We start from the raw sequence: 25,372 nt of genomic DNA, 5'->3' as shown, positions 1-25,372 counted from the left end.
TGTTCTTTGATGCTTTGATCTCCGCAACCTACATCCAATTGGTTCACTTTCTTTCTACACCATTTGTCTCCTCTTCAAATCTAGCCTTTCTCTTCTGTTCATCTTCTTACATAGTCTCACTGCTACTTGGCCCTACCAAAATTTATTTTTGCTCCTCACCACATTTGCCACAAGAGCTGATCTAAACCATTTCCATTATTCTGAGATGTATCACCTACTTACAGAAGTTATTATCTATCCCAAATCTCCTCTTCTCTCCAATTGAACATCCTTGCGTTCACATTCTCTGTTTCAAATATCAACTCTTCCCTCCTGCCTTAAAGGAAGGTGCATTCTTTTACAGCTACACCCACGTCTTGTTTTTTATCCAGTTCTTCAGTTAGCATTAGGCTTGGCTGCAAACAGAAAAATCTCTTAAGTAACAGTTTTTAACAGGGTGTTTCCCACAGGTGAAAAATCTAGAAGGCTCTTGAGGTCTCATAGGGCAGCTCCACGAGTTGATTTTTCCTTCTCACTGCTATGCCATCTTTAAAGCATGCCTTCATCCTTGTGGCACAAACTTGCTGCCTGAAAACCCGCGAACCGAACTTTCCAGGAAGTAAAATGCAGTTTGAAAGGTCATGAGGCCGGGCGAGGTGGCTTACGCCTGTAATCCCAGCACTTTGGGAGGCTGAGACAGGCAAATCACCTGAAGTCAGGAGTTCAAGACCAGCCTGCCCGACATGGTGAAAGCCCATCTCTACTAAAAATACCAAAAAAAAAAAAGAATTAGCTGGTAATAGCGGCAGACGCCTGTAATCTCAGCTACTTGGGAGGCTGAGGCAGGAGAATTGCTTGAACCTGGGAGCTGGAGGTTGCAGTGAGCTGAGATGACACCTTTGCACTCCAGCCTAGACAACAAAGCGAGACTTCATCTCAAGAAAAAAAAAAAAAAAAAAAAAAAGGCCTGGGCGCCATGGCTCAAGTAATTCCAGCACTTTGGGAGGCTGAGGTGCGCGGATTGCGAGGTCAGGAGTTCAGGACCAGCCTGGCCAACATACTGAAACCCCGTCTTTACTGAAAATACAAAAATCAGCCAGGCGTGGTAGCAGGCGCCTATAGTCCCAGCTACTTGGGAGGCTGAGACAGGAAAATCGCTTGAACCCGGGAGTCGGAGGTTACAGTGAGCAGAGATCATGCCACTGCCCTCCAGCCTGGGCAACACAGTGAGACTGTCTCAAAAAAAAAAGTCAGAACAAATGCGCCCAATTTATACCTAATTGGCTAAAATGTAGTCACTTAGCCACATTTGGCTGCAAGGGAGGCTATAAAAGAAGCTATTTTAAGCTGGGAAGCAGTGTGTCCCCTTAAGTCTGTGTTCTGTGACTTTAAATTGAAAAAATTGGTTTTCTGTTATAAAGAAGTAGAGACTAGATTTGGTGAGGCCCTCATCCATCCTTTCTCACCTCCATCAATAATTTGCGTTTACTTATTTCTTCAATCCCTTTCCATCCCCTCATAGTTCTCTACCTTTTGTCCTAAAAGCCCCCAAAAACCTCTTGATTCTGGTCATTCTCTTCCTTTCACTGCAAAAAATAAAATAAAAAATAAAACCTTATTTCTGTTTACAATTTCTTTCACTTTCTTCCTTTTGTGCTGTTCCCAATCCCTAAACACCATCCCACGTTTAGATTATACAGCTTCCTACTTCGTCTCCGAGTTCCTGCGGGCAGTTTATATCCCTTTTACCCCAACCAAATTTTTAAATTTTATTTTATTTATATTTAGCGTCACAAATAATACACGAGTAAATTACTGTCTTTTTTAAAAAAAGTAACAATATCTCCAGCGTCTCCGTTGGACACACCAATGGCTACGTTAAGCTCTTTAGAATGCAGAAATGAAAGAACGCCTCCCGGGTTCAAGCTGTTCTACTGAACAAATGAACGGATGACATGTAAATGCCTTTTTACAGTTTGTTCGTGTGAAACCGGTACGCTAAGGCCCTCTGTCATTGCGGGCTTCGCTGCCCCCATGAAGATCTTTCCCAACAAAAACTGGTTTGTCTGCTACAAATCTGAAGTACAAGCATAAACCCACTCCGTTCCTGTGACCGCCCTGGCGTGAGCAGGCGGGGCGAAGGCAGGCATGAGATTCTCGTGAGTTCTCGGATCTGCGCGGAAAACGCGCTCGAGGCAGTTCTCTGACGTATTTCCGTAGCGCCAGGGAAGAGGGAAGTCGTGGTGGTCGCTGGGGAGCAGGGAAAATGGTGGTCACCAGATCTGCACGGGCTAAGGCCAGTATCCACGCCGCGTCGGCTGAAAGTTCCGCGCAGAAGGTAGGAAATCCCGTCTTCCCTACTTCTCCCCGCGCCGCAGAGCCGCGCTCAGGCAGGCGGGGCAGCGCAAGGGTCGGCCTGAGGACGAGAACTGCCGGTGCAGAGGACCCGAGCTTGCCGTTCGCTGCTGTCTCCCAGGCCCCGTCCGCAACCTGTCACGGAAACTGTTTAGTCCTTGCCACGGTCTTTTAAGGCGATTTTTAGTATGGAATAGGGTTAGGTAACTTTCTTTGGGTCGTTCATCTCCTTAATGCAGAAGCACAGTTCAAGCTTTTAAACCATACTGATAACACGGTCCCTAGGGGGGTTAATTTCGGCCACCATGCGCAAGCCCCATTTAGGGGAGCTGGAGGAAAGCTTCGTTTTCGCGTGGGGAGGTTGGCTGCTGTCCAGCACCACCTCCTTAAGGCGTGAGGAGGGCAGTGATGACGCCGCCTGGTGACTCTTACTGGCGTTAGTCGGCTGATTCTGATTCTGCAGTACAGGAAACGGAGCGGCGGCGATTTTTTTTCTGTATGTAAAGGTTAGGGTAGCCACCTTTTTCCATCAGTGTGTTCCTAAACACATCGTTGTTCACAGTTAATATTCCCCTTTTCCCCTGTTCTCCTGTAGGTGGGTCGAAATGTTGGTTTACCCATTATATTTGACTTTAAGCAGAAACATTTTAATTGTTCTGCTTCTCGAGGTTACATCTAAGAAGGATGAGGCAAGTGAAGTAAATGCAGGGTTGGACTCAGTGTTTAAATTTTGATTTATTTTTACTTTTATTTTTATTTATTTATTTATTTTGGAGACGGAGTCTCACTCTGTTGCCCAGGCTGGAGTGCAGTGGCATGATCTCGTCTCACTGCAATCGCCGCCTCCCAGGTTCAGGCACTCCTCCTGCCTCAGCCTTCTAAGTAGCTGGGATTACAGGCGTGTGCCACCACACCCTGCTAATTTTTGTGTTTTTAGTAGCGACGGGATTTCACCAAGATGGCCAAGCAGGTCTCAAACTCCTGATCTCATGATCTGCCCACGCCGGCCTCCCAAAGTGCTGAGATTACAGGAGTCAGCCACCACACCCTGCCAAATTTTGATTTTTTTAAAAGCGTGAGTTGGGTGGGTTTTTTTGTTTTGTTTTTAAAGATTATCTTGTTTACTTGGTTTTAGCTTTTGGGGTCAGTACTTCATTTGCTTTGCCCTTGTTCCAGCCCTACCTAAATTACTGTGTGTTTTCTCTGCCTTGCAGAGTTCTGCTGCTAATGGGATTGAAGCACATCCAGGAAGTAGTACTGGATCTGATGACCGAACTACTGCTGAATCACAGACCACTGGGAAAAAAGGTTCAATCCTTAGAACTCCTAAAACTAGAAAGAGCAGAACTACAGGCTCACTACCAGAGGGGGCTGAACCATCTACAGATGGAGAGACCTCCGAGGCAGAGTCGAATTATTCTGTGTCTGAGCACCATGATACCATTTTAAGAGTAACTAGGAGAAGACAGATCTTAATTGCATGCCCCCCAGTGTCCAGTGTTAGGAAAAAGCTGAAAGTAACTCCAACAAAGGAGTCTTATACTGAGGAAGTAGTATCTGAAGCAGAATCTCATGATTCGGGTATTTCTAGAATTGTGCTTCCCACAGAAGAAACGACAGGAACCAGAAGAAGTAAGGCTAAATCTCTGACAGATCCAAGCCAAGAATCTCATACAGAAGCTATATCTGATACTGAGACATCAAACTCATACATTTCATACTCTGGAATTGCAACTAGGAGAACAACCAGGAGTATGCAGAGGAAATGTAAAGCACATAATGAAAAGAAAGATAGTAAGATTGTACCAGGAAATGAGAAACAGATCATGGGAACACCTGTGAACTCCGAGGATTCAGATACCAGACATTCTTCCCATTTACAATCAAGATCTCTTTCTGAGATAAATAAGCCAAATTTCTGTAATAATGACTTTGATGATAATTTCTTCCACAGAAGTTCAGAAAATAAACTAACAGTGCAAGAACAGGCCAATGTTGAATCTCCTAAAGAAGTAAAACAGAATTGTAAAGATTTGGATGAAGATGCCAATGGAATAATAGATGAGGGGAAAGAAATTAATGAGAAAAGTTCCCAGCTGAAGAATTTTTCTGAACTTCAGGACATTAGCCTTCAACAGTTAGTTTCTCAGAGACATTCAACCCCCCAAAATAAAAATGCTATATCAGTGCACTCTAATCTGAACTCTGAGGCTGTAATGAAATCATTAACTCAAACATTTGCAATTGTAGAAGTAGGCAGATGGAATGACAAGAAAAAGAGCCCCCCAAAAGCAAGTGACCTGATAAAGTTTGGTGATTGTGGTGGTAGTGATGATGAAGAATCCACAATGATTAGTGTCAGTGAAAACATGAACAATGAAAGGAATGTAGATTTTGAAGGTGATACCAAACTATACACCTCTAGACCTAACACGTCTCAGGATAAAGATAATTCTGTCTTATTAGTTCTCAGCAGTGATGAAAGCCAACACTCTGAAAATAGTGAAAATGAAGAGGATACTTTATGTTTTGTTGAAAATAGTGGCCAAAAAGAGTCATTAAGTGGAAACACGGGAAGTATGTCATGTGACAATGCATTGTTTACAATTGACACAACTCCTGGAATGAGTGCTGATAAAAATTTTTACCTGGAAGAGAAAGACAAGGCAAGTGAGGTTGCCATTGAGGAAGAAGAGGAAGAGGATGAAAAAAGTGAAGAACAATCATCAGACCATGATGAAAATGAAGATGAACTTAGTGATGAAGAAGACTTACTAAATAGCACAAAAGCTAAACTGTAAGTTTTTTCTTTATTTTACAAGCTTTTTGATACATGTATTTCAAGTGGTTGATCTACCACAAAAATACGGAGTGTTAGCATGGGAAATGAGAAAAATCAGTGCCTTGGGTTCTTCATGGAATAGCTCTTCTATCCAGCATTTCCCTTGTCGTTTTTGATACCTATTTTAGTAATATTTTTCTGCCAATCATAGCTAAAAGTACTCCTTTTGGTGACATGTTAGAAATCATCTGCTGGATGCAGTGACTCATGCCTGTAATCCCAGCACTTTGTGAGGCTGAGGTAGGAGGATCACTTGAGCCCAGGTAGGTGTTTGAGATGAGTCTGGGCAACATAGGGAGACCCTATCTCTACAAAAACATTTTTTTTTAATTAGCCAGGTGTGGTGGCCTTTGCCCCTGTGGTTCCAGCTACTTGAGAAGCTGAGGTGGGAGTATTGTTTGAGCCCAGGAGATTGAGGCTGCAGTAAGCCATGATTGTGCCACTGCACTCCAGCCTGGACAAGAGGGAAATGTTTCTGGGGAAAAAAAAAAAAAAGATATGTTAAGATTTTTGTGCGTGGTTAACAGCAATAAGTGGCTCATACCTGTAATCCCAGCACTTTGGGAGGCCGAGGCAGGTGGATCGCTTGAGCCCAGGGATTCAAGACTGGCTTGGGCACCCATCTCTACAAAAAATTAAAAAAAGTAAAACAAGCTGGACATGGTGCCAAGCTCCTGTGGTCCTGGCTACTGGGGAGGCTGAGCTGGGAGGATCATTTGAGCCCACGAGGTAGAGGTTGCAGTGAGCTGAGATCACACCACAGCACTCCAGCCTGGGTGACAGCAAGACCCTGTCTCAAAAAAAAAAAAATACAGTATGTTCTTTTGTGTCTGCCTTCTTTCACTCAAAATATTGTTTCTGTAATTCATCCATGTTACTATGTATGCCAGTAGTTCATTCTTTTTATTGCTGAGTGTTATTCCATTGTATGACTATACAACAATGAATTTATCTGTTCAACTATTGATAGACATTCGGGTTGTATCCAGTTTTCAGTATTGTATTTATGTCAAATGATCATTTAAGGTTGAATGCAAACCCACTTTGGGAGGCTGAAGCAGATATATCACCTGAGGTCTGGAATTGGAGCCTAGCCTGGCTGCTGGGTGTGGTGGTGGGCCCCTGTAATCCCAGCTACTTGGGAGGCTGAGGCAGGAGAATCGCTTGAACCCAGGAGGCAGAGGTTGCAGTGAGCCGAGATCGTGCCATTGCACTCCAGCCTGGGCAGCAGAGCAAAACTTTTCTTCAAAAAAAAAAAAGGATTGAGTGTAAACTAAGCTGGTTTATGGTGTCATCCACCTGTATATATGTAGTCCCTTGGTTGGGACTACATATATATATTCAGGGTTGAGAATTGCTGCTAAGACACTGCACTAGAATGATTTCACTTTTCAGTAGAGGTTGATTATGCTTTCACTTACTCAGTGTATATGGATAATGAGGGAGGAAAGTTACTATAAGTCCAAGTGTACTTTTTAAAAGGACCCTTTCATAATATCAAGTAGAAATTATCATTACATAAATATAGCAGAAGCCCGGGTCAATTTGGGTCTAGATCTAGAAGATCCCAATTTGGTAGGTCTGGGGTATGACATTTGTATTTTTAAAACACTCCTGTGGGATGGATGCTCATTGCTGTTGGAGACCCACTTTAGAGATATTAGCAAATACCCTTAGTCACCCAGGAAAAAACACTTAAGTTTTGATAACTTGGAAGTTCAAGAACCTGCCTTTCTCAATGGTTTTAGAGATGGAGATGTGTACATTTATTAACTCACTTCCTATATATGCAGTTCCATTGTCAGGTATATTTCCTTCTCTCCTTTTCTGTAATTCTTTATAAACTCTCTTGAGTTTATAAATGAAATCTATTGCTATTTTATATGGCCTTAATCTTCTTTTTTTGTTGTTTAAACAGAGTCTTGTTCTGTTGCCCAGGCTGGAGTGCAGTGATGTGATCTCGGCTTACTGCAACCTCTGTTTCCTGGATTCAAACAATTCCCCTGCCTCAGCCTCCCTAGTAGGGCTTACAGGTGTGCACCACCACGCCTGGCTAATTTTTTTGTATTTTTAGTAGAGACGGGGTTGCACCATTTTGGTCAGGCTGATCTCAAACTCGTGACCTCAAGTGATCCACTGGCCTCGGCCTCTCAAAGTGTTGGGATTACAGGCATGAGCCACAACATCCGGCCTGCCTTAATCTTCTCTAAAAAAGTCTGGGGAGTAAATTTGGATGTGTTCCCCTGAAACCTTTTCTGTTTAATTTATTATTCATCAAGAGTTTCTTCTAAATGAATCTATTTCCCATTTTGAAGGGTTTAAGATCAGTTTAGGCAACATAGTGAGACCCTGTCACTACCAAAAAAAAGAAAAGAAAAAATGAGCCAGATGTGGTGGTGAGTACCTGTAGTTCCAGTCCCCCAGGGAAATTGAGACAGGAAGATCACTTGAGTCCCAAGAGTTCAAGGCTGCAGTGATCACCATTACACTCCAGCCTGGGCAACAGTGAGACCCTGTCTCAGAAAATAAACTTATAAAATATATATTTATTCAGAGTGTTTTTAGGAATTCCTTGTAAACATACGATGCTTTTTTTTTTTTTTTTTATCATTGACAATACAAGGGAAGAGAAGAATAAGTGATTTTTTAAAATACAATCTTGTCTCCATTTTGATTTAATTACTTGGTCTTTAAGTGATGATTTCTTTTTCAGTCTAAAGTTGACAAGCAGCAGCATAGACCCTGGTCTGAGTATCAAGCAGTTGGGTGGTTTGTATATTAATTTCAATGCAGATAAACTACAATCTAACAAGAGAACCCTAACACAGATCAAGGAGAAAAAGAAAAATGAGGTAAGTTAATTGTGCTGTTAGGTTTTCACAGAACTAATCACTTTAGAAATTAGTCCTGGGTAAAAGACTAATTTTCCTACAGTGAAATCATATTGGCCTAGTGTGTTAGTTTTTTTCCTCCTCTCTTAAAACAGTCATTTCTTTTTACAGTAAAATCCTATCAATGATAATGCTTTAAAAATAAATCAATACAGGGTCAGCGTTCATCATCATATACCCATGAATAATGATCCCAGGGATTTTGTTTTCTTCTCCTTTCTTGCTATACTTTCAGTTCTTAAGTTCTTAACTAATGTAGACTCTGTTGAGAATCTGAAAGCTGTGAATGCCTGCCTCTTCCACCAGGAAAAAATACACATGTATATATAGACATTTTACATATAATTTCAGAAGGAATTACTATTGGGGAAAACGTGTGCAAACCTTAGCTTTAGCCAACACCTTGCACTGCTTTCTCCCAAATCTATATTTTCTAGCCTTGATGCCTCTCACTTTCACTTTTAGACCTTTAATTCCAAGTGCCTGTTTGTTAATTTAGATGTCCTCAGGCACTTGACCTCACTAATTCCCCTTTCCCTGCCTGAACCAGGAATCTTTTTGTATTCTCTCTTCTGGCTGATGACAACAAAATCTATTTTCCTTTTGAAGTCAGTCAGTAAGTCTCTAGGGGAAGATGCTTCTCTGCTTCCTCCTTTTCAAGCGACTGTTACCAGCTAGTGCAGGCCTTTGTTTCTCATCTAGACTATTCCAGTGGCCTTACTGATCTAGTTTTCATCATCTTCTTTAAGCCATCCTCCATACTTCTGCCAGATTTCTCTTTCTAAAAACACAGATCCTGCTGGGCAAGGTAGGTCACAACCATGATCCTGGCAATTTGGGAGGCTGAGGCAGGAGAACTGCTTAAGCCCAGGAGTTCGAGACCAACCTGGGTACCACAGGAAGACCACATCTCTCCTTCCCATCCCCAAAAACACACCACACACACCAGTGTAACATGGTATTCACTTAAATTCTTCAAGGTACCTCTCTACCCCATCCCCAACTGTCATCTGCTCTGTTCTTGCCATTGAAGACTACTGTAGTTGCCTGAACCTGCTTTTCCCCAAGCAAGTGCAAAAATAATTGATTGTTGCCTTTGGGGAACATTTTACTTCCATTCCTGCCTCTACAGCCCCTCTCTGTTTTCATAACATCTAGATTAAATCTGATTCATTATTGATCATGTGATACGTTAACTTACCATCTTTTATTCCTAAAACAGGGTTTTTTCCATCTTTTTTGGGCTGTATAATTTTGTTGTTAGAGGATGTTCTGTGCATTCTGCCAACTAGATGTCAGTAGCATTCTTCCCTCTCCTTACCACCACCAAAAATGTCTCCAGACATTGCCAGTTGCTCCCAGTTGAGAACCACTATCTTTGAGCCTAGTACAGTACTTGACACACAGCAAACTCTTAATCATTTGTTAAGTGAATATTATGCCCCCTTTTTTGACTGATAGGAAAGCTTAGACAGCTACCTGTACCATACAGAAACTTCTAGGCTTGAGCCTGAATTGTGTGGCTGTTAATTTCTGAGTTGATCATTTCAAATGTCAGTCCCAAATTAATGCTTGTACTATATTCCTGTAAACTATTTTGAGGGCTAGAGAGCAGTCTTATTTGGTTCTTGTACTGAGAAAAATGCTAATTAACCCGAGGTTCTTTTAATCACACAGAGTTTTAGGAGAATATAATGATCCTAGACAAGTAACAAAAGTACACAAATCATTTAGGGAAAGATAAACAGATTTGACTGCACAAATGTATCTATTTTGGAGAAATGTGGTTTCCCTATGTTACCCAGGCTAGTCTTGAACTGCTGGCCTCAAGTGATTTTCCTGCCTTGGCCTCCTAAAGTGTTGGGATTATAGGCGTGAGCCACTGTGCTCAATCTTTTTTTTCTTTTTCCTTTTTTTTTTGTTGGGGGGAGACAGGGTCTCACTCTGTCACCCATGCTGGAGTGAGTGGCAGTCATAGCTTGCTGCAGCTCAAGTGATCCTTCTGCCTTAGTGTCCTGAGTAGCTGGGACTACAGGTGTGTGCCACTGTTCCCATTTTTGTGTGTGTGTGTGTGTGTGTGTGTGTGTGTGTGTGTGTGTACACAGTTAGGGTCTTGCTATGTTGACCAAGGTGGTCTAAAACTCCTGGCCTCAAGTGATCCTCCTGCCTTGGCCTCCCCAAAGCACTGGGAATATAGATGTGAGCCACTTTGCTGGGCTCACTAAACAAAATTTTAAAACTTATATAATTTTAAATTATCGAAAAACTTATATAACATTCAGATACTATTTAACACCAATTTTATGTTTTTATAGCTTCTGCAGAAAGCCGTCATTACACCTGATTTTGAGAAAAACCACTGTGTTCCACCATATAGTGAATCAAAGTATCATCTTCAGAAAAAACGCAGAGTAAGTACAGCAACTTAATTAAAATGCTTAGATATGTTTGACTGTATATTTTCAGCTTTTACAACATAACTGCACAATTAAACTATATGTATCTGTTGGTCTATATATGAGTCCAAAGAAAGTAATTATAGATTTCTAAGGGCTGTAAAAATATATTACCATAAATACATTATGTATAGATTTTCACAGCCACAATGGTGTATATATAGGTAGAGCTTTTTTTTTTAATAGATTGCTTCTATCTGCCATTTCAACTAGTTATCCAGAGAGCTTGGAGGAAAGTTGAGGATGGTACTCTAGTAATGTCACTAATATGGAGCATCCTGGCACATGGTAGGCACTCACTAAATATTTGTTATATGAATGAAACAAAAATAACTTGCTAGAAGTTTTCAAATAAATAGTAATTTTTTTCAAATCTGAACCCCCCCCAAAAAAGAAAAAAAGAATGGTAATTTTTTGTTTTATTATAGAAATAACACAAGTTTCTGGATCATTGTTGTGAGTGGTTTTCTGAGACTCAAGTGACTAAATAAAAATGTTTACATTTAAGTTCTAGAAATGAAAACGTTTTTGTACATTCTTTTACCACATACGGTCAGTGGTAGACAATAAAAATTGAAGTTGTGTATTATTCTCCCAGCAAGTCAGCAGTTACTCTCTGAGATAGAAAATAGACTTTAGGCCTGGTGTCGTGGCTTACGCCTGTAATCCTAGCACTTTGGGAGACTGAGGTGAGTGAATCACGAGGTCAGTAGTTCAAGACCAGCCTGGCCAACATGGTAAAATCTCATCTCTACTAAAAATGCAAAAATTAGCCAGGCGTGGTGGCGGGCACCTGTAATCCCAGCTACTTGAGAGGCTGAGGCGGGAGAATCACTTGATCCAGGAGGCAGAGGTAGCAGTGAGCCAAGATTGCGCCACTGTACTCCAGCCTGGGAGACAGCAAGACTCCATCTCAAAAAAAAAAAAAAAAAAAGATTTTAAGGAGCCCTCATTTACGAAACTGATAATCCTGTGCCTAATTTAGCAGATAAGTCACTTTTTGTGATTTAATCCCTTTTATCTCTATGATTCTGGAGATAAATGTTTTCTATAAAGTAACCATTTGTTTTTAATTCACAGAATTTTCTGTATATGTTACTTCAGTGGAAATGAATTCTATTCTGTTAGCTGTTGAATGTTTAGTTTTGAATCTGAATTTCAGAAAGAACGACAAAAAACGGCAGGGGATGGCTGGTTTGGTATGAAAGCTCCAGAAATGACAGATGAACTGAAAAATGATCTTAAAGCACTGAAGATGAGAGCCAGCATGGACCCGAAAAGATTTTACAAGAAAAATGATAGAGATGGCTTCCCCAAGTACTTCCAGGTATTAAGCAAACAGAACAGTGATGATGATCTGTGGATTTTAGTTTGGAAAGCACTATAGTGATCTTTAAAGTTTACTCCTAAAGTAGAGCATATTTCCATTGTGCCTGCATAATGTATTGACCATATCTTCATAGGCTATATAATAATGGCCATAATACAATTCAGCCACTATTAATTTGATCACATTTAGAGAGACAGTGTTACAAATGGTTTCCAGGTCAGCTCTCTAAAACTCGTTGAACCTGTAAAGTTCAGTATGTGAATGTAAGAGTGGTACTAGCCTAATAGCAAGAGCCCATACAGGATAGAGGGGAAAAGAGAGTATGATGTGTACTAACTCAAGCCAGTTTTTAAAATGTTTTCATCTGTTCCTGTTACACCTCTGCTCAGAAACATTAATTGATGAATTATGACATACAGGATTGAGTTTATATCCCTTAATATAGCCATTAATACCTAGTTCACCTGCCTTTTGTCATATAGCCCAACAAATTCCAATACATTCAGCTACTCAGTCTTGTAAGAATGTGTACATACCAGTCCTTGCATTATTTGACTTTGCATATGCATGATTCTTGTATGTTTGGTGAAATTTTACCCATACAAATTCAAGCTAAAATGTCATTCTTTGTTAAATCTTCCTTACCTTTCTTAGGTAGAATTGGTCAGTTTGTCTTGAGAGCATCTATAAGTGTTTTGTTCAGCACATGTTATACTTCAATTTTTTTAGTTACCTTTCTGTGGGGCTTCCTTAAGACTGTAGGCTCCTCACTGCAGGAACCAGATGTTCTAACATGTAACACAGCACATAGTGGTCACTGTAAACTTTAGTTAATTGAGTGTATGAACAGATGCAGAATGATCACTAAGTAGGCTAAGCTGGCAGCCTTTGTGGTAACCTAGGAAACCAAATAGGTATGTAGTAGAATTTATGTCTAACTCATTGATTTGGGAAAATAGAACAAAAAGTATATATTATCTGTTCCACTTTTTTCCTTTAGTTATACTGTTCATGAATTTAGTGTTCAGCAAAGAAATTTTGGATCTACTGTAAACTAATGAAGAAACATCATTAGTAGTACCAGTGTGCTACTTTTTTTTTTTTTTTGCTTTAAAAAATGGCAAAATTTACATTACTATCAGTGTAAAGTAAGCTTGTGCTGTCCATTCCTTTCTCTAAATATAATTAGAGCTACACTGAATTATGAAAGCAGCTTGGCACTCGGATCGTGCATGACTTATTTCAATCAATTGTTCACAGATAGGAACCATTGTTGACAATCCAGCAGATTTCTACCATTCACGAATTCCCAAGAAGCAAAGGAAAAGAACTATTGTGGAAGAACTGCTGGCTGATTCTGAGTTCAGAAGGTAAAGGAATTTAAATTTATTTTGTAATATGTATACTTTGCTTTAAAATATGTATAAACGTAAAATTTCAGATAATTTAAAAATATTTAAAATAACCTATAACATATTAACATGAATATATATTTCTATGAAAATAAATAATGTAGTGCAAATCTCTTTAATGCCTGGCTTAACTAAAGATGGAGGCTCATACCTGCTTCTACAGATACCACACATCACATAGACCCTGGAAAACACTGTACACTTATGAGACAATGATGGTGAAAAAAAGCTATTAATGCCTTAGTATTCTTGAGAAAATAGTTTTTAAATAGTTTTTACCTAATGGATTCCTTGAAAGGGCCTATTTCACAGACCACATTTTGAAAACCACTGGTCGATTCTAAGAAATATATATCATACTGTGCATTTTCAGGGTAAGTGTGACTTTCTGTTTTGCTTATTCCTTGTTTTTGCATTTTTACTCCTCAAAAATGTTTAAAGCATTTGATACTGCCTGGTAATGGATATAGTGCATGAGTCTCTAGTGGTTGAAAGTTTTCAAAAATTCTCCCTACGACAGTTGGCATTTTTTTCTCTAGATTGCAAGCAAGCTCTTTGAGGCAGAGACTACACTTGTCTTGTCCACCACTCCATTCCCAACTTCTACCCCAAGTTTATATTAACTTGGAATGTCTGATATATCAAACATAAGGGTCTGATTTTGCTTTTCAGATACAACCGAAGGAAGTACTCAGAGATCATGGCTGAAAAAGCAGCAAATGCGGCAGGAAAAAGGTTCCGAAAGAAGAAGAAGTTTCGCAATTAAGATTTACCAGGCAAACTGCAACATTTTACATCGCTCTTTTATTTACTTAAGACTTTTGTTTGTTTTTTGTTTTTGTTTGAGAAGGAGTCTTGTTCTTGTCACCCAGCCTGGAGTGCAGTAGTGTGATCTCAGCTCGGCTCACTGCATCCTCCACCTCCTGAGTTCAAGTGATTCTCCTGGCTCAGCCTCCAAAGTAGCTGGGATTACAGGCACATGCCACCATGCCCGGCTAATTTTTGTACTTTTAGTAGAGACGGGGTTTCATCGTGTTGGCCAGGTTGGTCTCGAGCTCCTGACCTCAGGTGATCCGTCCGCCTCAGCCTCCCAAAGTGCTGGGATTACAGACGTTAGCCAGTGCGCCCAGCCTATTAAAGATGTTTTGAAACTAACACCATCATCTAAATTAATTTACCATAGACTGGTCCTGTTCATACAGGAATTCCTATTTGAAAAAAGTTGATTTGAGAATTGATTATATGCCCTTGGAAAATAGGGGTGTCTACAAAAGACCCACTCTGGCTTAGACTCTTTAAGGAAAAAAAAGAAAGAATCCCAACCATTTTAAGGTAACTGAGTTTGTAAAGTTTTCAGTGCTTAGTTATTTAAAGAAAATTTAATTAAAAGATATTTAGGAAGAATAAAGTTTGCTAACATATTCAAAGAACTTTAAAAAATGATCAAAGATATATAAACATTATTGTAATTAATATGTAGTTTTATGTGTGTATGGGTGAGTGTGTCTGTGTAGGTGATGAGAGGTGGTAGAGAGGCAATGTCTTATAGTTAGCTATAAAAGTCAGATCCAGGCCAGGTGTGGTGGCTCACTCCTGTAATCCCAGCACTTTGGGAGACTGAGGTGGGTGGATCACCTGAGGTCAGGAGTTCAAGACCAGCTTGACCAACATGGTGAAACCCCATCTCTACAAAAAATACAAAATTAGCCAGGCATGGTATATAATCCCAACTACTTGGAAGGCTGAGGCAGGAGAATCGCTTGAACCCGGGAGGTGGAGGTTGCAGTGAGCTGATATCATGCCGTTGCACCCCAGCCTAGGCAACGAGTGAAACTCTGCCATAGGAAAAAAAAAAAATTCAGATCCAAAAAGTTGGGATACAAAAATATGAAGAAATGACCTAGAAAGCTTGGGCAGAAGATCTGTTTTCCTTCTTTGGCAACTGAAACAGGAAGGAATAACTGGTTTTTATCCAGATTCAATGTTGTGGTCCAAGTAAAATGGGATTAAACAATACTTTAGGTTGGCAGGAGGTCTTCGAAGTAATCCATACTACCTATTGTATAGTGGCATAAGTATGCACCCTGGCTAAGCTGGTTTCTGGCACCCAAAGAGTGCTTGTCATTTCTATTGGTACTTGGTGATTTGTAGCTTCCTTTACATCACTATTCACTTTACCCCTATTATTCCAGCATACTGCTTCCTTGAGATTTCAGCAAATATGAAGTCTCATATTTACTGCTTGGAGTCAAAACCTAGTAATAGCAGAACTGACAATAACATTAATAGGTGGAGTTAGGAAAGCTTCTATGTCTGTTCTTTTATTAAAAAAAAAACCTACTTTTATTTCTGGAATAATTGTGTTTTGCCTTCTACTGGATAAAAGTAGGACCTAGTATGAGAGAATTGTCTCCTTTAGTGGTTCTGGCCTTCTACAAATATCTGGATATTTAAATAATGGATGACTTTGTGTTTCACTTTTTAATAAGCAAGTCTTTTGAGAAACAGGTCTTACTGAATTTGACCTGTGTCACTAAACTCAGTTCACCTACTGGAATTTTTTTTTTTTTTTTTTGAGACAGTCTCACTCCATCACCCAGGCTGGAGTGCAGTGGCTTCGTCTCAGCTCACTGCAACCTTGGCCTCCCAAGTTCAAGCGATTATCATGCCTCAGCTTCCCAAGTAGCTGGGACTACTGGACATGCCACAGTGCCCAACTAATTTTTATATTTTTAGCAGAGATGGGGTTTTGCCATCCTTACCTCAAGTGATCCACCTGCCTCAGCCTCCCAAAGTGCTGGGATTACAGGTGTGAGCCGTCATGCCCAGCCAACTGGAACTATTTGAAGGCTTAAGATATACCAGAGAAGTGTAAAGAGTACAAAGGGCTGCCACAGTCAGGTGTGCTGGTGAAAGAGACCTTCAAGATACCCGAGAAAGATCTTGAAAGATTTCTTTTTCTTTTCTTTTTTTTTTTTTTGAGTAAGATGTTTTGAATATAAGCCTATCCATATGCCCGATATAAATTTCAGGAACTCTTAATGTCTCTTCTTTTACAGAAACTCTACCTCTATCCTGATGTACTTAGGTTGGCTAAGAAAATTAAAGGCCACAGGCCAGAAAACTAACTTCCACAAATGCAACGAAAGGAAAAGTTTTTCCAAGTACCTCTATGCACTGGAAAATCTTTCTTTCTTTTTTTTTTTTTTAAAGAGAAAAAGGAAGAAAAAGAGAAAGAAAAAAAATAAAAGAGGGAGAGAGAAACAGGAATCTTGCTCTAATGCCCAGGCTAGAATGCAGTCTAAAAATGGGTATTAAAAACCTCTTTTATGCCAATAAATGTGCTTAACAATGGAGACAGGAAGGAATAAAGGAGGAAAATAGCAAACAAGCAGCCAACCAATATTTCATTTAAACCTGTGTAGTGCTATGCAATTGCTGAGGAGTGATTTACTTTCAATTATGTAGTCACTTTTAGAGTAGGTGTGATGTGATACTGATAAGAATGTATGTTTTGTGGATTTGGGGTGGAGAGTTCTGTAAATGTTTATTAAGTTTACTTATTTCAGGTCTGAGTTCAAGTCCTGGATATCCTTGTTAATTTTCTGTCTTGTTGATCTAATATTGACAATGTAGTGTTAAAGTCTCCCACTATTATTATGTGGGAGACTAAGTCTCTTTGTTAAGTCATTAAGAACTTGCCTTATGTATCTGGGTGCCCCTGTATTGGGTACGTATGTATTTAGGATCGTTAGCTCTTCTTGTTGCATTGATCCTTTTTACCATTGTGTAATGTCCTACTTTGTCACTTTTGATCTTTGTTGCTTTAATGTCTATTTTTATCAGAGACGAGAATTGCAATTCCTGCTTTTTTTTTTTTTTTTTTTTTTCCCCCTCTCTGGTTGGTAAATCTTCTTCCATCCTTTTTTTGTTTTGAGTCTTTGTGTATCCTTGCATATGAGATGGGTCTGGATGCAGCATACCAATGGGTTTTGGCTTTTTATCCAATTTACCTGTCTGTGTCTTTTATTGAGGCATTTAGTCCATTTAAATTTGGGATTGATATTGATATAGTTGAGTTTAATACTGCCATTTTAATGCTGGCTGGCTGTTTTGCCCATTAGTTTTATGTAAATTCTTCATTATGGTGATGCTCTTTACCTTTTGGTATGTTTTTGGAATGGCTGATACTAGCTGTTCCTTTCTATGTTACCTTCTTTCAGAAGCTCTTGTAAAGCAGGCCTGGTGGTGATGAAATCTCTGAGTACTTGCTTGTTCGCAAAAAAATTTATTTTTCCTTTGCTTATGAAGCTTAGGATATGAATTTCATATCCAGTTTGCCTGCCACCACCCAGTTTGGCTGGATATGAAATTCTGGGTTGAAAGTTCTTTAAGGATGTTGAATATTGGCCCCCAATCTCTTCTGGCCTGTAAGGTTTTTGCTGAGAGAGCTGCTGTGAGTCAGTCTGACAGGCTTCCCTTTGTGGGTAACCTGACCTTTTTCTCTGGCTGCCCTTAGTATTTTCTCCTTCATTTCAACCCTGGTGAATCTAACGATTACGTGCCTTGGGAAAGGTTTCTAAAAGAATGCTATATTTATACACCATCTGGCTCCAAAATGCCTCTTTTTTTGAGACTGTTGCTTTGTCGCCCAGGCTGGAGTGCAGTGGCACATTCTCAGCTCACTGCAGCCTTCGCCTCCCGGGTTCAAGCAATTCTCCTGACTCCCGAGTAGTTGGGATTACAGCTGCCTGCCACCACCCCTGGCTGATTTTTCTATTAGTAGAAACAGGGTTTCACCATGTTGGCCAGCTGGTCTTGAACTCCTGACCTCAGATGATCCACCTGCCTCGGCCTCCCAAAGTGCTGGGATTACAGGTGTGAGCCACCATGCCTGGCCCAAAATGTTTTTAAAACAAAGTAGATGCTGTTAAGACTACAATTGATAAAGGTGGGCTCTGGCTAGGTTCTAACACAGTCAGTTTTGTGTTCAGTGTTCTGCTGTATGATAAACCAGCTGCTCTAGAGAAACATCAATATTCCTGTTACTGAAAACTGGGAAAATGTCCTTAGAAACAGGTACAGATTAATATGATTCCATTCTTGGAAGCAGCAAGTTAAAATATAATGGGGGAAAAAGTTAACATTTCTGAGATATGTACCAGGTATTCAGTCTTTCAGATAGTGACAACTATCGTTCAGAATAATTACCCACAGTAGATCCCAAACCACTGAAAAACATCCAGTTATTTACTTAATAGAATATGTACTTGCTATTTAGTTAGATTAATATCTTTATTGAAAGTTTTCAGTAAGGGTTAAAACAAAATGGGCTTTCTAATTAACCAATTCCCCAAGCATCTGTCTAATTAAAATGTAAAGTGCAGTTCTCCTAATTGTCACATAGTTTTTAAAGTGAAGAAATGCTTCCAAGAAGTAGGGTCAATACCATGACCTATAATTAAATATGATAAGCAGATCAGTGCTCTACCAAAGAAATGAGACATGTCAAAATGAACTAGGAAACCTAAGATTACGTAAGTTTGTGCAAAGAGAATTCCTAGGAGGAGATACAAGATATACCTTCAAATCAAGATGGCCCTATAATTCCTCAAGCTCAATTTTATCAATTCCAGTTACCCTCATTTCCAGTTCACTTTAATGAGTCACCATCATGGCCTTAGACTCATTTGAGAATCAGTGTCAAGATTCTTAGACTACCCAAATCTATTATCCTGTTAGCCTTCCCTTCAGTTCTCTCCAATTTAGCCTTGGCTGCACTTTGGAATTACCTATGATGATTTCAAAATTCTGATGCCTGGGTCTCATCCGCTAAACATTGTGAAATGATTTCAAGCCTTTCAGCCATTCATTCTCTGAATCCTCTATCCCCATGAAGATACATTTTCTCCCTAACAAATCTGGACCTGATTCATCAAATATTTCAAAAAGTCTGTATGCCCCACTAGTCTCTTTATTCTTAATAGTCTTTTGTGGTTTCTGTTACTCTTCACCTACCAATCTCAGTCAAGGAAAACACTATTATCAGTCATATTATTGAGATTCAGGAAAGGATTGACCCTCCGCTGGGTTTTCACTGCTACTCCACAATCCATTTATTCAACTTTAAATACTTTCTGCCAAATTCATTCATCCTGCAAGTCAGCTAACAAATAATTGAGCCCTGTGCATTATATAAGCACTGGGTACAGCAGTGCAGCTAGTGCAGCCTCTATACCCTAAAAGCACACAGGAGATACCGGACACTTCCATTCTCCCAGAACCCAACTTTCACGCCTAGCCTTAGCAAACTACTTACTTCTTCACTAAATTAGCCACGGCCATCTGATGAAGACTGCCTTAGCTCCTCATGGCCCCACCAGTATAGAGAAACTGTTCCTTCCTACCTCCTTACTGCTATAGTCAGTTTTTTTCCCTCAGTCTTCATCACTTCTAACCAGGCAATGTCATTTGACACTACTGATCTTCCCCTCTTCTTGCAGCTTGAGCTTCTCTGCTTCTGCAAGATCAGCTTTTCTGCTTCTCTTACCTGCTCTTTATTTTCTTACTCTAGCCACCACTTACTGGTTTCCCTAACGCCCGCCCTCATCTGCTTTTTCTATACTGTTTGACTTGAGTATCTTGTCCTCCCTCTCCTTCAACTTCTGCTCTCACCTCTTCAGAAGACCCCAGAGTCTCTGTCCTTACATCACTATCCCCCACCCTCTGTTGTAGACTCACATTTCAGATTAACTGCAAATTACCCATATGAAGTATTATTAGGAAGTTATCTCAAATTTAACATATCTAGAAACAGGCACATCATCTTTCTGAGATGATTAAATAAAAATTAGCACCATGCCTAGCAAGTAACAAGTATTCAAAGGGAAGCTACTGTTTCCCTTTTCTCCCCCAGCTTCCCCATTAAACAGTTTTAATGAGGCCATACTGCTTTTTATCTTCTATAACTCACTTCTGCCCAATGAAACAGAAAGCCCTACATTCAAGACCTGACATTCAAGCCCCTCCACAAAATGACACACCACCATTCCCTGCTTCCCTGCTCATGACCTGAACTTCACTTGTGCTAGTTATTTGCCTATTTCTCTCTCAGCTCTTTTCATAGCCCTTTCTCTGCTCTGCTCTGGAGTGTCTGGATTTCAGGAAACTACATTTTCCAGATTCCCTTGCCAACTGGCTTTCCAGTACGACACTGACAAAAGATCTACGGGCAAAAGAAGGAAAGAAACCAGGTATTTCTCTCCTCTGCCTTGGTTTGGTCTGCGGCCCCACCATGGTCCAAGCCCCCACCAGCCAGATGACTCGGGCTTCCAGGTTCTGGTAACACCATCTCCCATTGTCCCTCTGGCACTAGGGGTGACAGGCTTCCTACTGTTGCAGTATCTGAGTTGCCAACACTTTCAGCATTTCTGTCCCCTGTGGAACAAAATTCCCTGTATTAAATTCTCTAGAGTGATGTGCTTTTCTGTCTGAACCTAACTGATACATTTCAGCCAAACCAAACTACTCAATCTGAGCATTCATTCAATCGACATATACTGAGTTCCATGCACATTAAGTACCATGACAGGTTCACCCTTTATGTCTTTGTTCATATGGTTAATTCCACCTAAAATCTTTCCTGCCTCCATTTCACCTAACAAAATAGTTCTGACATGAAGCCTATTCAGCAACCAATACTTTGAGCCAGGCACCACACTAGGTGCTAGGGGTGCACAGGAAAGGCAGTCATCCTAGCCACCACAGAACTGATAGTCCACATGCTTCAGAACACCTTTTTCAGATTGTCTCCACTGATGTATATACTCCCATTAGCCTGTGCTTATTTTTCCTCCACTTATTTCTATTTGACAAATGTCTATATAGCACTTATTAAGAGTCAGGGGCTAGTCTAAGGACTTGAAAATACATTTTTTTTTTATTTTGAGACAGAGTTTTTTGCTCTTGTTACCCAGGCTGGAGTGCAATGGCGCGATCTTGGCTCACCGCAACCTCTGCCTCCTGCCTCAGGCAATTCTCCTCCCGAGTAGCTGGGACTACAGGCATGCGCCATTATGCCCAGCTAATTTTTTTTTTGTATTTTTAGTAGAGATGGGGTTTCACCATGTTGACCAGGATGGTCTTAATCTCTTGACCTCGTGATCCGCCTGCCTCGGCCTCCCAAAGTGCTGGGATTACAGGCTTGAGCCAATAAAACTTATTTTTACATTACCCTTCTGTACCTAAGCTTGTATGTACATATGTAACATTTGTATGTAATAACTTAGGCATTTGGTAAATCTATGAGGTAGGTGCTATTATCCCACTTTATAAATGAGAAACAGACACAGGTTAACCTGTGGTCACAGAATTAGTAAGCATGCATCTCTTTGTCACACTTTTATTCTTGTCTTGTACTACAGCTGTCTGCACACCTCTTTCAGCATCACGGAAATTGCTGGACTTTTCCTCTTTCTTCTGTAGTTACAGGACACTTGATTTTTAGCTGACAGTGTGGCCACCTGGGCGAAAAGCTGTAATTCCCACCTTCCTGTGGGGTGTGAGTAGAAAGAAGTGATATGTATAACTTTTAGAACTGTCCTTCAAAGTTGGATGAGGTTGGAGTAGGGCCCTTCTCTGTCCTTTCATCTCCTTTCCACAAGCTAGTACATTGACCTGATGGCTCCTGGTGTATTGACCAGAAGCAGCCATCTTGGAGCAGGAAGTGGAAGCTGCATTTTGAGAATGGAAGCATAAGGCCCAGGCGCGGTGGCTCACATCTGTAATCCTAGACTGTCGGCGGTCAGGAGTTTGAGACCAGCCTGACCAATATGGAGAAACCCCATCTCTACTAACAATACAAAATTAACTGGGCATGATGGTGCATGCCTGTAATCCTAGCTAGTTGGAAGGCTGAGGCAGGAGAATTGCTTGAACTCGGGAGGCGGAGGTTGTGGGGAACCAAGATTGTGCCATTGCACTCCAGCCTGGACAACAAGAGCAAAACTCCATCTCAAAAAAAAAAAAAAGAAGGAACCTGGATCTCTCATGATTAAGTAGCTGCTATACCCTGGTAGCTGCTATTTTTACATGAGAGAGAAAAAGCTTTTATCTTATAAAGTCCACCATTACTGTGGGTGTCCTGTCACACTCATAGCCGAAACCAATCCTAATTAGTAAAACCACCAGTCTGTTCTCCTTGTCCCTCACTAGGTTCATCTTAAGAAAATGCACTCTATCTCACTCATGTTTGTATATCCTTTGTGCATGGTTCACTGCACAAACTACTACTCAAAAGTTACGTATTGAAGGTGAATTGATTATAAAATATAAACTGATGGATATAGAAGGCCCCAGATAAGGAGGAAACTGGTATGAAACTCCTCCTGACCTCTGGTCTTGTAGAATCTGTATTGGTCACAGGCGACAACAAGGTGGGAGTGTCTCATCCTTTAAGGCAGCTTCTGCTTTGTCAGTACCTTCCTTGGGTCCTAGGTATGAGGTAGAGCTGTGAAAGAGAGCACAAAGAAACTAGGTCTTCAAACATGAACACCTTCAGTTGTCCCCTCTCTACCTTCATGCTTTTATCTCTGTCCCCTTCCCTCTTGCCTCAGAAGGACAGCCATTTTTCTACCATTCCTAGGCTAATCGTTTCACCTGACTGCCAGGACATCTTTGCATCTTAACGTTCTCCTCTGTAAAATGGGAATAATGCACACTTCGTAGAATTAGGGGATAATTAAATGGTAAAGGTTAAATAAAGTTTCTGGCATAAAGTAGGTGTTCAAAAAATGTTAAGTGTTTCTCTTTTCCTCTTGACTCCCTTCTCCAGAGGAAACTTGCTCCATTGGTTCTTGGGCAAACACCTTTTCCCTGCATCTCTTCTATCTCTCTGGACACCCTTTCCTGGTCTCTTTGAAGGACTTTTTCTTTGCCTGTCCTTCAAATGTCTGTGCTGGGTTTCTGTCCTCAGCCCTCATCTTTTCTTGCCCTACACTCTCCCTGCACGATCTCGTCTATGTCCAGTGCTTCAAGTGCCATCTGTAGAATAATGAAATTTAAATCCCAAGCATAGATCTGTCTCCTGAGCTGCAGACCTCTTCTTTTCCTTCTCTCTCCCTATACATCTCCCTTCCTATAATTCTTCTCCTGATATTCTTTCATTTTATAAATACTTAACTGAGAGGCTGCTATGTGCTTGGGATTGTATATCCAGCTGTCAGGTGTACATCTTCTCCAGGATGTTCCACAGAGACCTCAAACTCAACATCTGCAAATCTGAACTCATTTCCACCCCCATCTCCAAACCCAATTCTCTCCCTATTTGTGGTTTCAGTGACTACTTCAGCACCCACCCATCTGCCTAATTAGAAATAGGAGTCATTCTGACTGCTCCCTCTCTCTCCTTTACATCCCTAATTCATCAAGGCCCATCTATTTGGCCTCCCTTGAAACATCTCCAGTTTGTATACTTACCTTTCTGTCCAAACCACCTCCCTGGTTCCAGCCCTAATCCTTTTCTTACCTAGATAGCTCCAACTGCCTTGGACTGGTCTTACAGCCTCTGGTTTTGTGTTATTCCAATATGTGATCCATGTTGCAGCCAGAGAGATGATACAAAACACACATCTAATCCTACTGCTTCTCAAATAGAAACTATTCAGTGGTTTCACATTGTCTTCAGGGTTAAAGTCCACCCTCTTCAACACAGTGTGCAAGCCATACAGGATATAATCCCTGCTGGAATGACTTTGAAAAGAGGTATTTAGTTTTTATGTTTTTCCAGTAGTATCAGGAGGAGTTCCTAGATGTGCTTAACAGTTTGGGCTCCTAAAGGGCTTATTAATCACCGAGATCCAGCATATAGTAGAGCATAAGGTGTCAATCAATGTTTTTTAAAAACAAAGTTTGAGAAATCTTTAATGGATAAGCAGTATTAGAGCTACCTGTCTGAAAGTGATCCAGGAACAGGTAGATACTTTTTTCCTTCCTCTTTAGCATTAAGATTTATTTTTCTTGCTTTACCTTTAACTTTTTAAAAATTAACTTTTTATTATAAAGATAAGATGGGGGCTGGGCATGGTGGTTCATGCCTGTAATCCCAGTACTTTGGGAGGCTGAGGTGGGCAGATCTTGAGGTCAAGAGTTTGAGACCAGCCTGACCAACATGGTGAAACCCCATATTGAATAAAAATATAAAAACTAGCTGGGTGTGGAGGTGGGCACCTGTAATCCTAGCTACTTGGGAAGCTGAGGCATGAGAATCGCTTGAACCCATGAGGCAGAGGTTGCAGTGAGCAGAGATCATCCACTGCATTCCAGCCTGGGAGACAGGACAAGACTCTGTCTCAAAAAAAAAAAAAAAAAAAAAAAAAAGGTAAGATGGGCTTATTAAGAAAAAAACCTGAAACATTACATACAATATGTAGTAAAAGGAAGGCTCCCTCCCTTAATACAACTGCCTCCCCCAATCTACCGCTACCCTAAAGTAACTGTTAACTGAATATCTTTCTAGAAATTATCTATGCACATACAATGATATTAATAAACATACATAATTACTGTTACTATGGGCATTATTTAGCATAAATGGAATCTCATTTAAAATATTCATCTGTATATCTTTTTTCATATAATCTTGGATATTCTTCCATAGCAGTATATATGGATCTTTCTCGTTTTTTAAAGGTCTGCATTGTATTTAATTCTATGCCTCTACCACACTTTCTTTGAACAGACTATTATGGACAAACATCTAGGCTATTTCCAGTTTGGGAGCCATTACAAACAATGCTCTGTTTCCTATTCATTGCTAGAGACTCACGACTTTGGGAAGTCAAGGCAGGTAGATCACGAGGTCAGGAGTTCGAGACCAGACTGGCCAAGATGGTGAAATCCCATCTCTACTAAAAATACAAAAATTAGCTGGTTGCGGTGACACATGCCTGTAGTCCTAGCTACTCAAAAGGCTGAGGCAGGAGAATCACTTGAACCTGGGAGGCGGAGGTTGCAGTGAGCCGAGATCGTGCCATTGCCCTCCAGCCTGGGCAAAAGAGTAAGACTCCTTCTCAATAAAAAAAAAAGGATAAAGTCAATCTTTCTAAATA

The 25,372-nt window shown here is 40.4% G+C and overlaps 1 protein-coding gene and 1 long non-coding RNA gene across 2 annotated transcripts; one reads left to right on the top strand and one right to left on the bottom strand.

Annotated features, from left to right (window-relative positions):
* The first annotated feature begins 2,187 nt into the window (after positions 1-2,187).
* On the top strand, positions 2,188-14,578 carry DNTTIP2 (deoxynucleotidyltransferase terminal interacting protein 2). The gene is made up of 7 exons (XM_002751114.6): positions 2,188-2,317; positions 3,549-5,131; positions 7,890-8,028; positions 10,383-10,478; positions 11,686-11,850; positions 13,114-13,223; positions 13,938-14,578. Exons 1-7 carry the CDS (start codon positions 2,246-2,248, stop codon positions 14,029-14,031), a joined length of 2,259 nt encoding a protein of 752 aa, XP_002751160.2. The 5' UTR covers positions 2,188-2,245; the 3' UTR covers positions 14,032-14,578.
* A 7,076-nt stretch (positions 14,579-21,654) lies between these two features.
* On the bottom strand, positions 21,655-23,560 carry LOC128928326 (uncharacterized). Its single transcript, XR_008473207.2, has 2 exons — positions 22,657-23,560; positions 21,655-21,816 (listed from the first exon to the last, which is right to left on the bottom strand). It is a non-coding gene; the product is annotated as an uncharacterized LOC128928326 (long non-coding RNA).
* Positions 23,561-25,372: the final 1,812 nt, after the last annotated feature.

The sequence above is a fragment of the Callithrix jacchus genome, chromosome 7, assembly GCF_049354715.1.
Source record: "Callithrix jacchus isolate 240 chromosome 7, calJac240_pri, whole genome shotgun sequence".
Taxonomy (NCBI): Eukaryota; Metazoa; Chordata; class Mammalia; order Primates; family Cebidae; genus Callithrix; species Callithrix jacchus.
The sequence above is the reverse complement of the archived record's forward strand: the minus strand, read 5'-3'. Positions and strand labels throughout refer to the sequence as shown.

Bases quoted from the DNA above. Each gene is read 5' to 3' on its own strand.
- DNTTIP2 (XM_002751114.6), top strand. From the start codon at position 2,246: ATGGTGGTCACCAGATCTGCACGGGCTAAGGCCAGTATCCACGCCGCG. The intron at 5,132-7,889 runs GTAAGTTTTTTC...TTTCTTTTTCAG, and splicing joins AATAGCACAAAAGCTAAACT to TCTAAAGTTGACAAGCAGCA. The intron at 11,851-13,113 runs GTATTAAGCAAA...AATTGTTCACAG, and splicing joins GCTTCCCCAAGTACTTCCAG to ATAGGAACCATTGTTGACAA.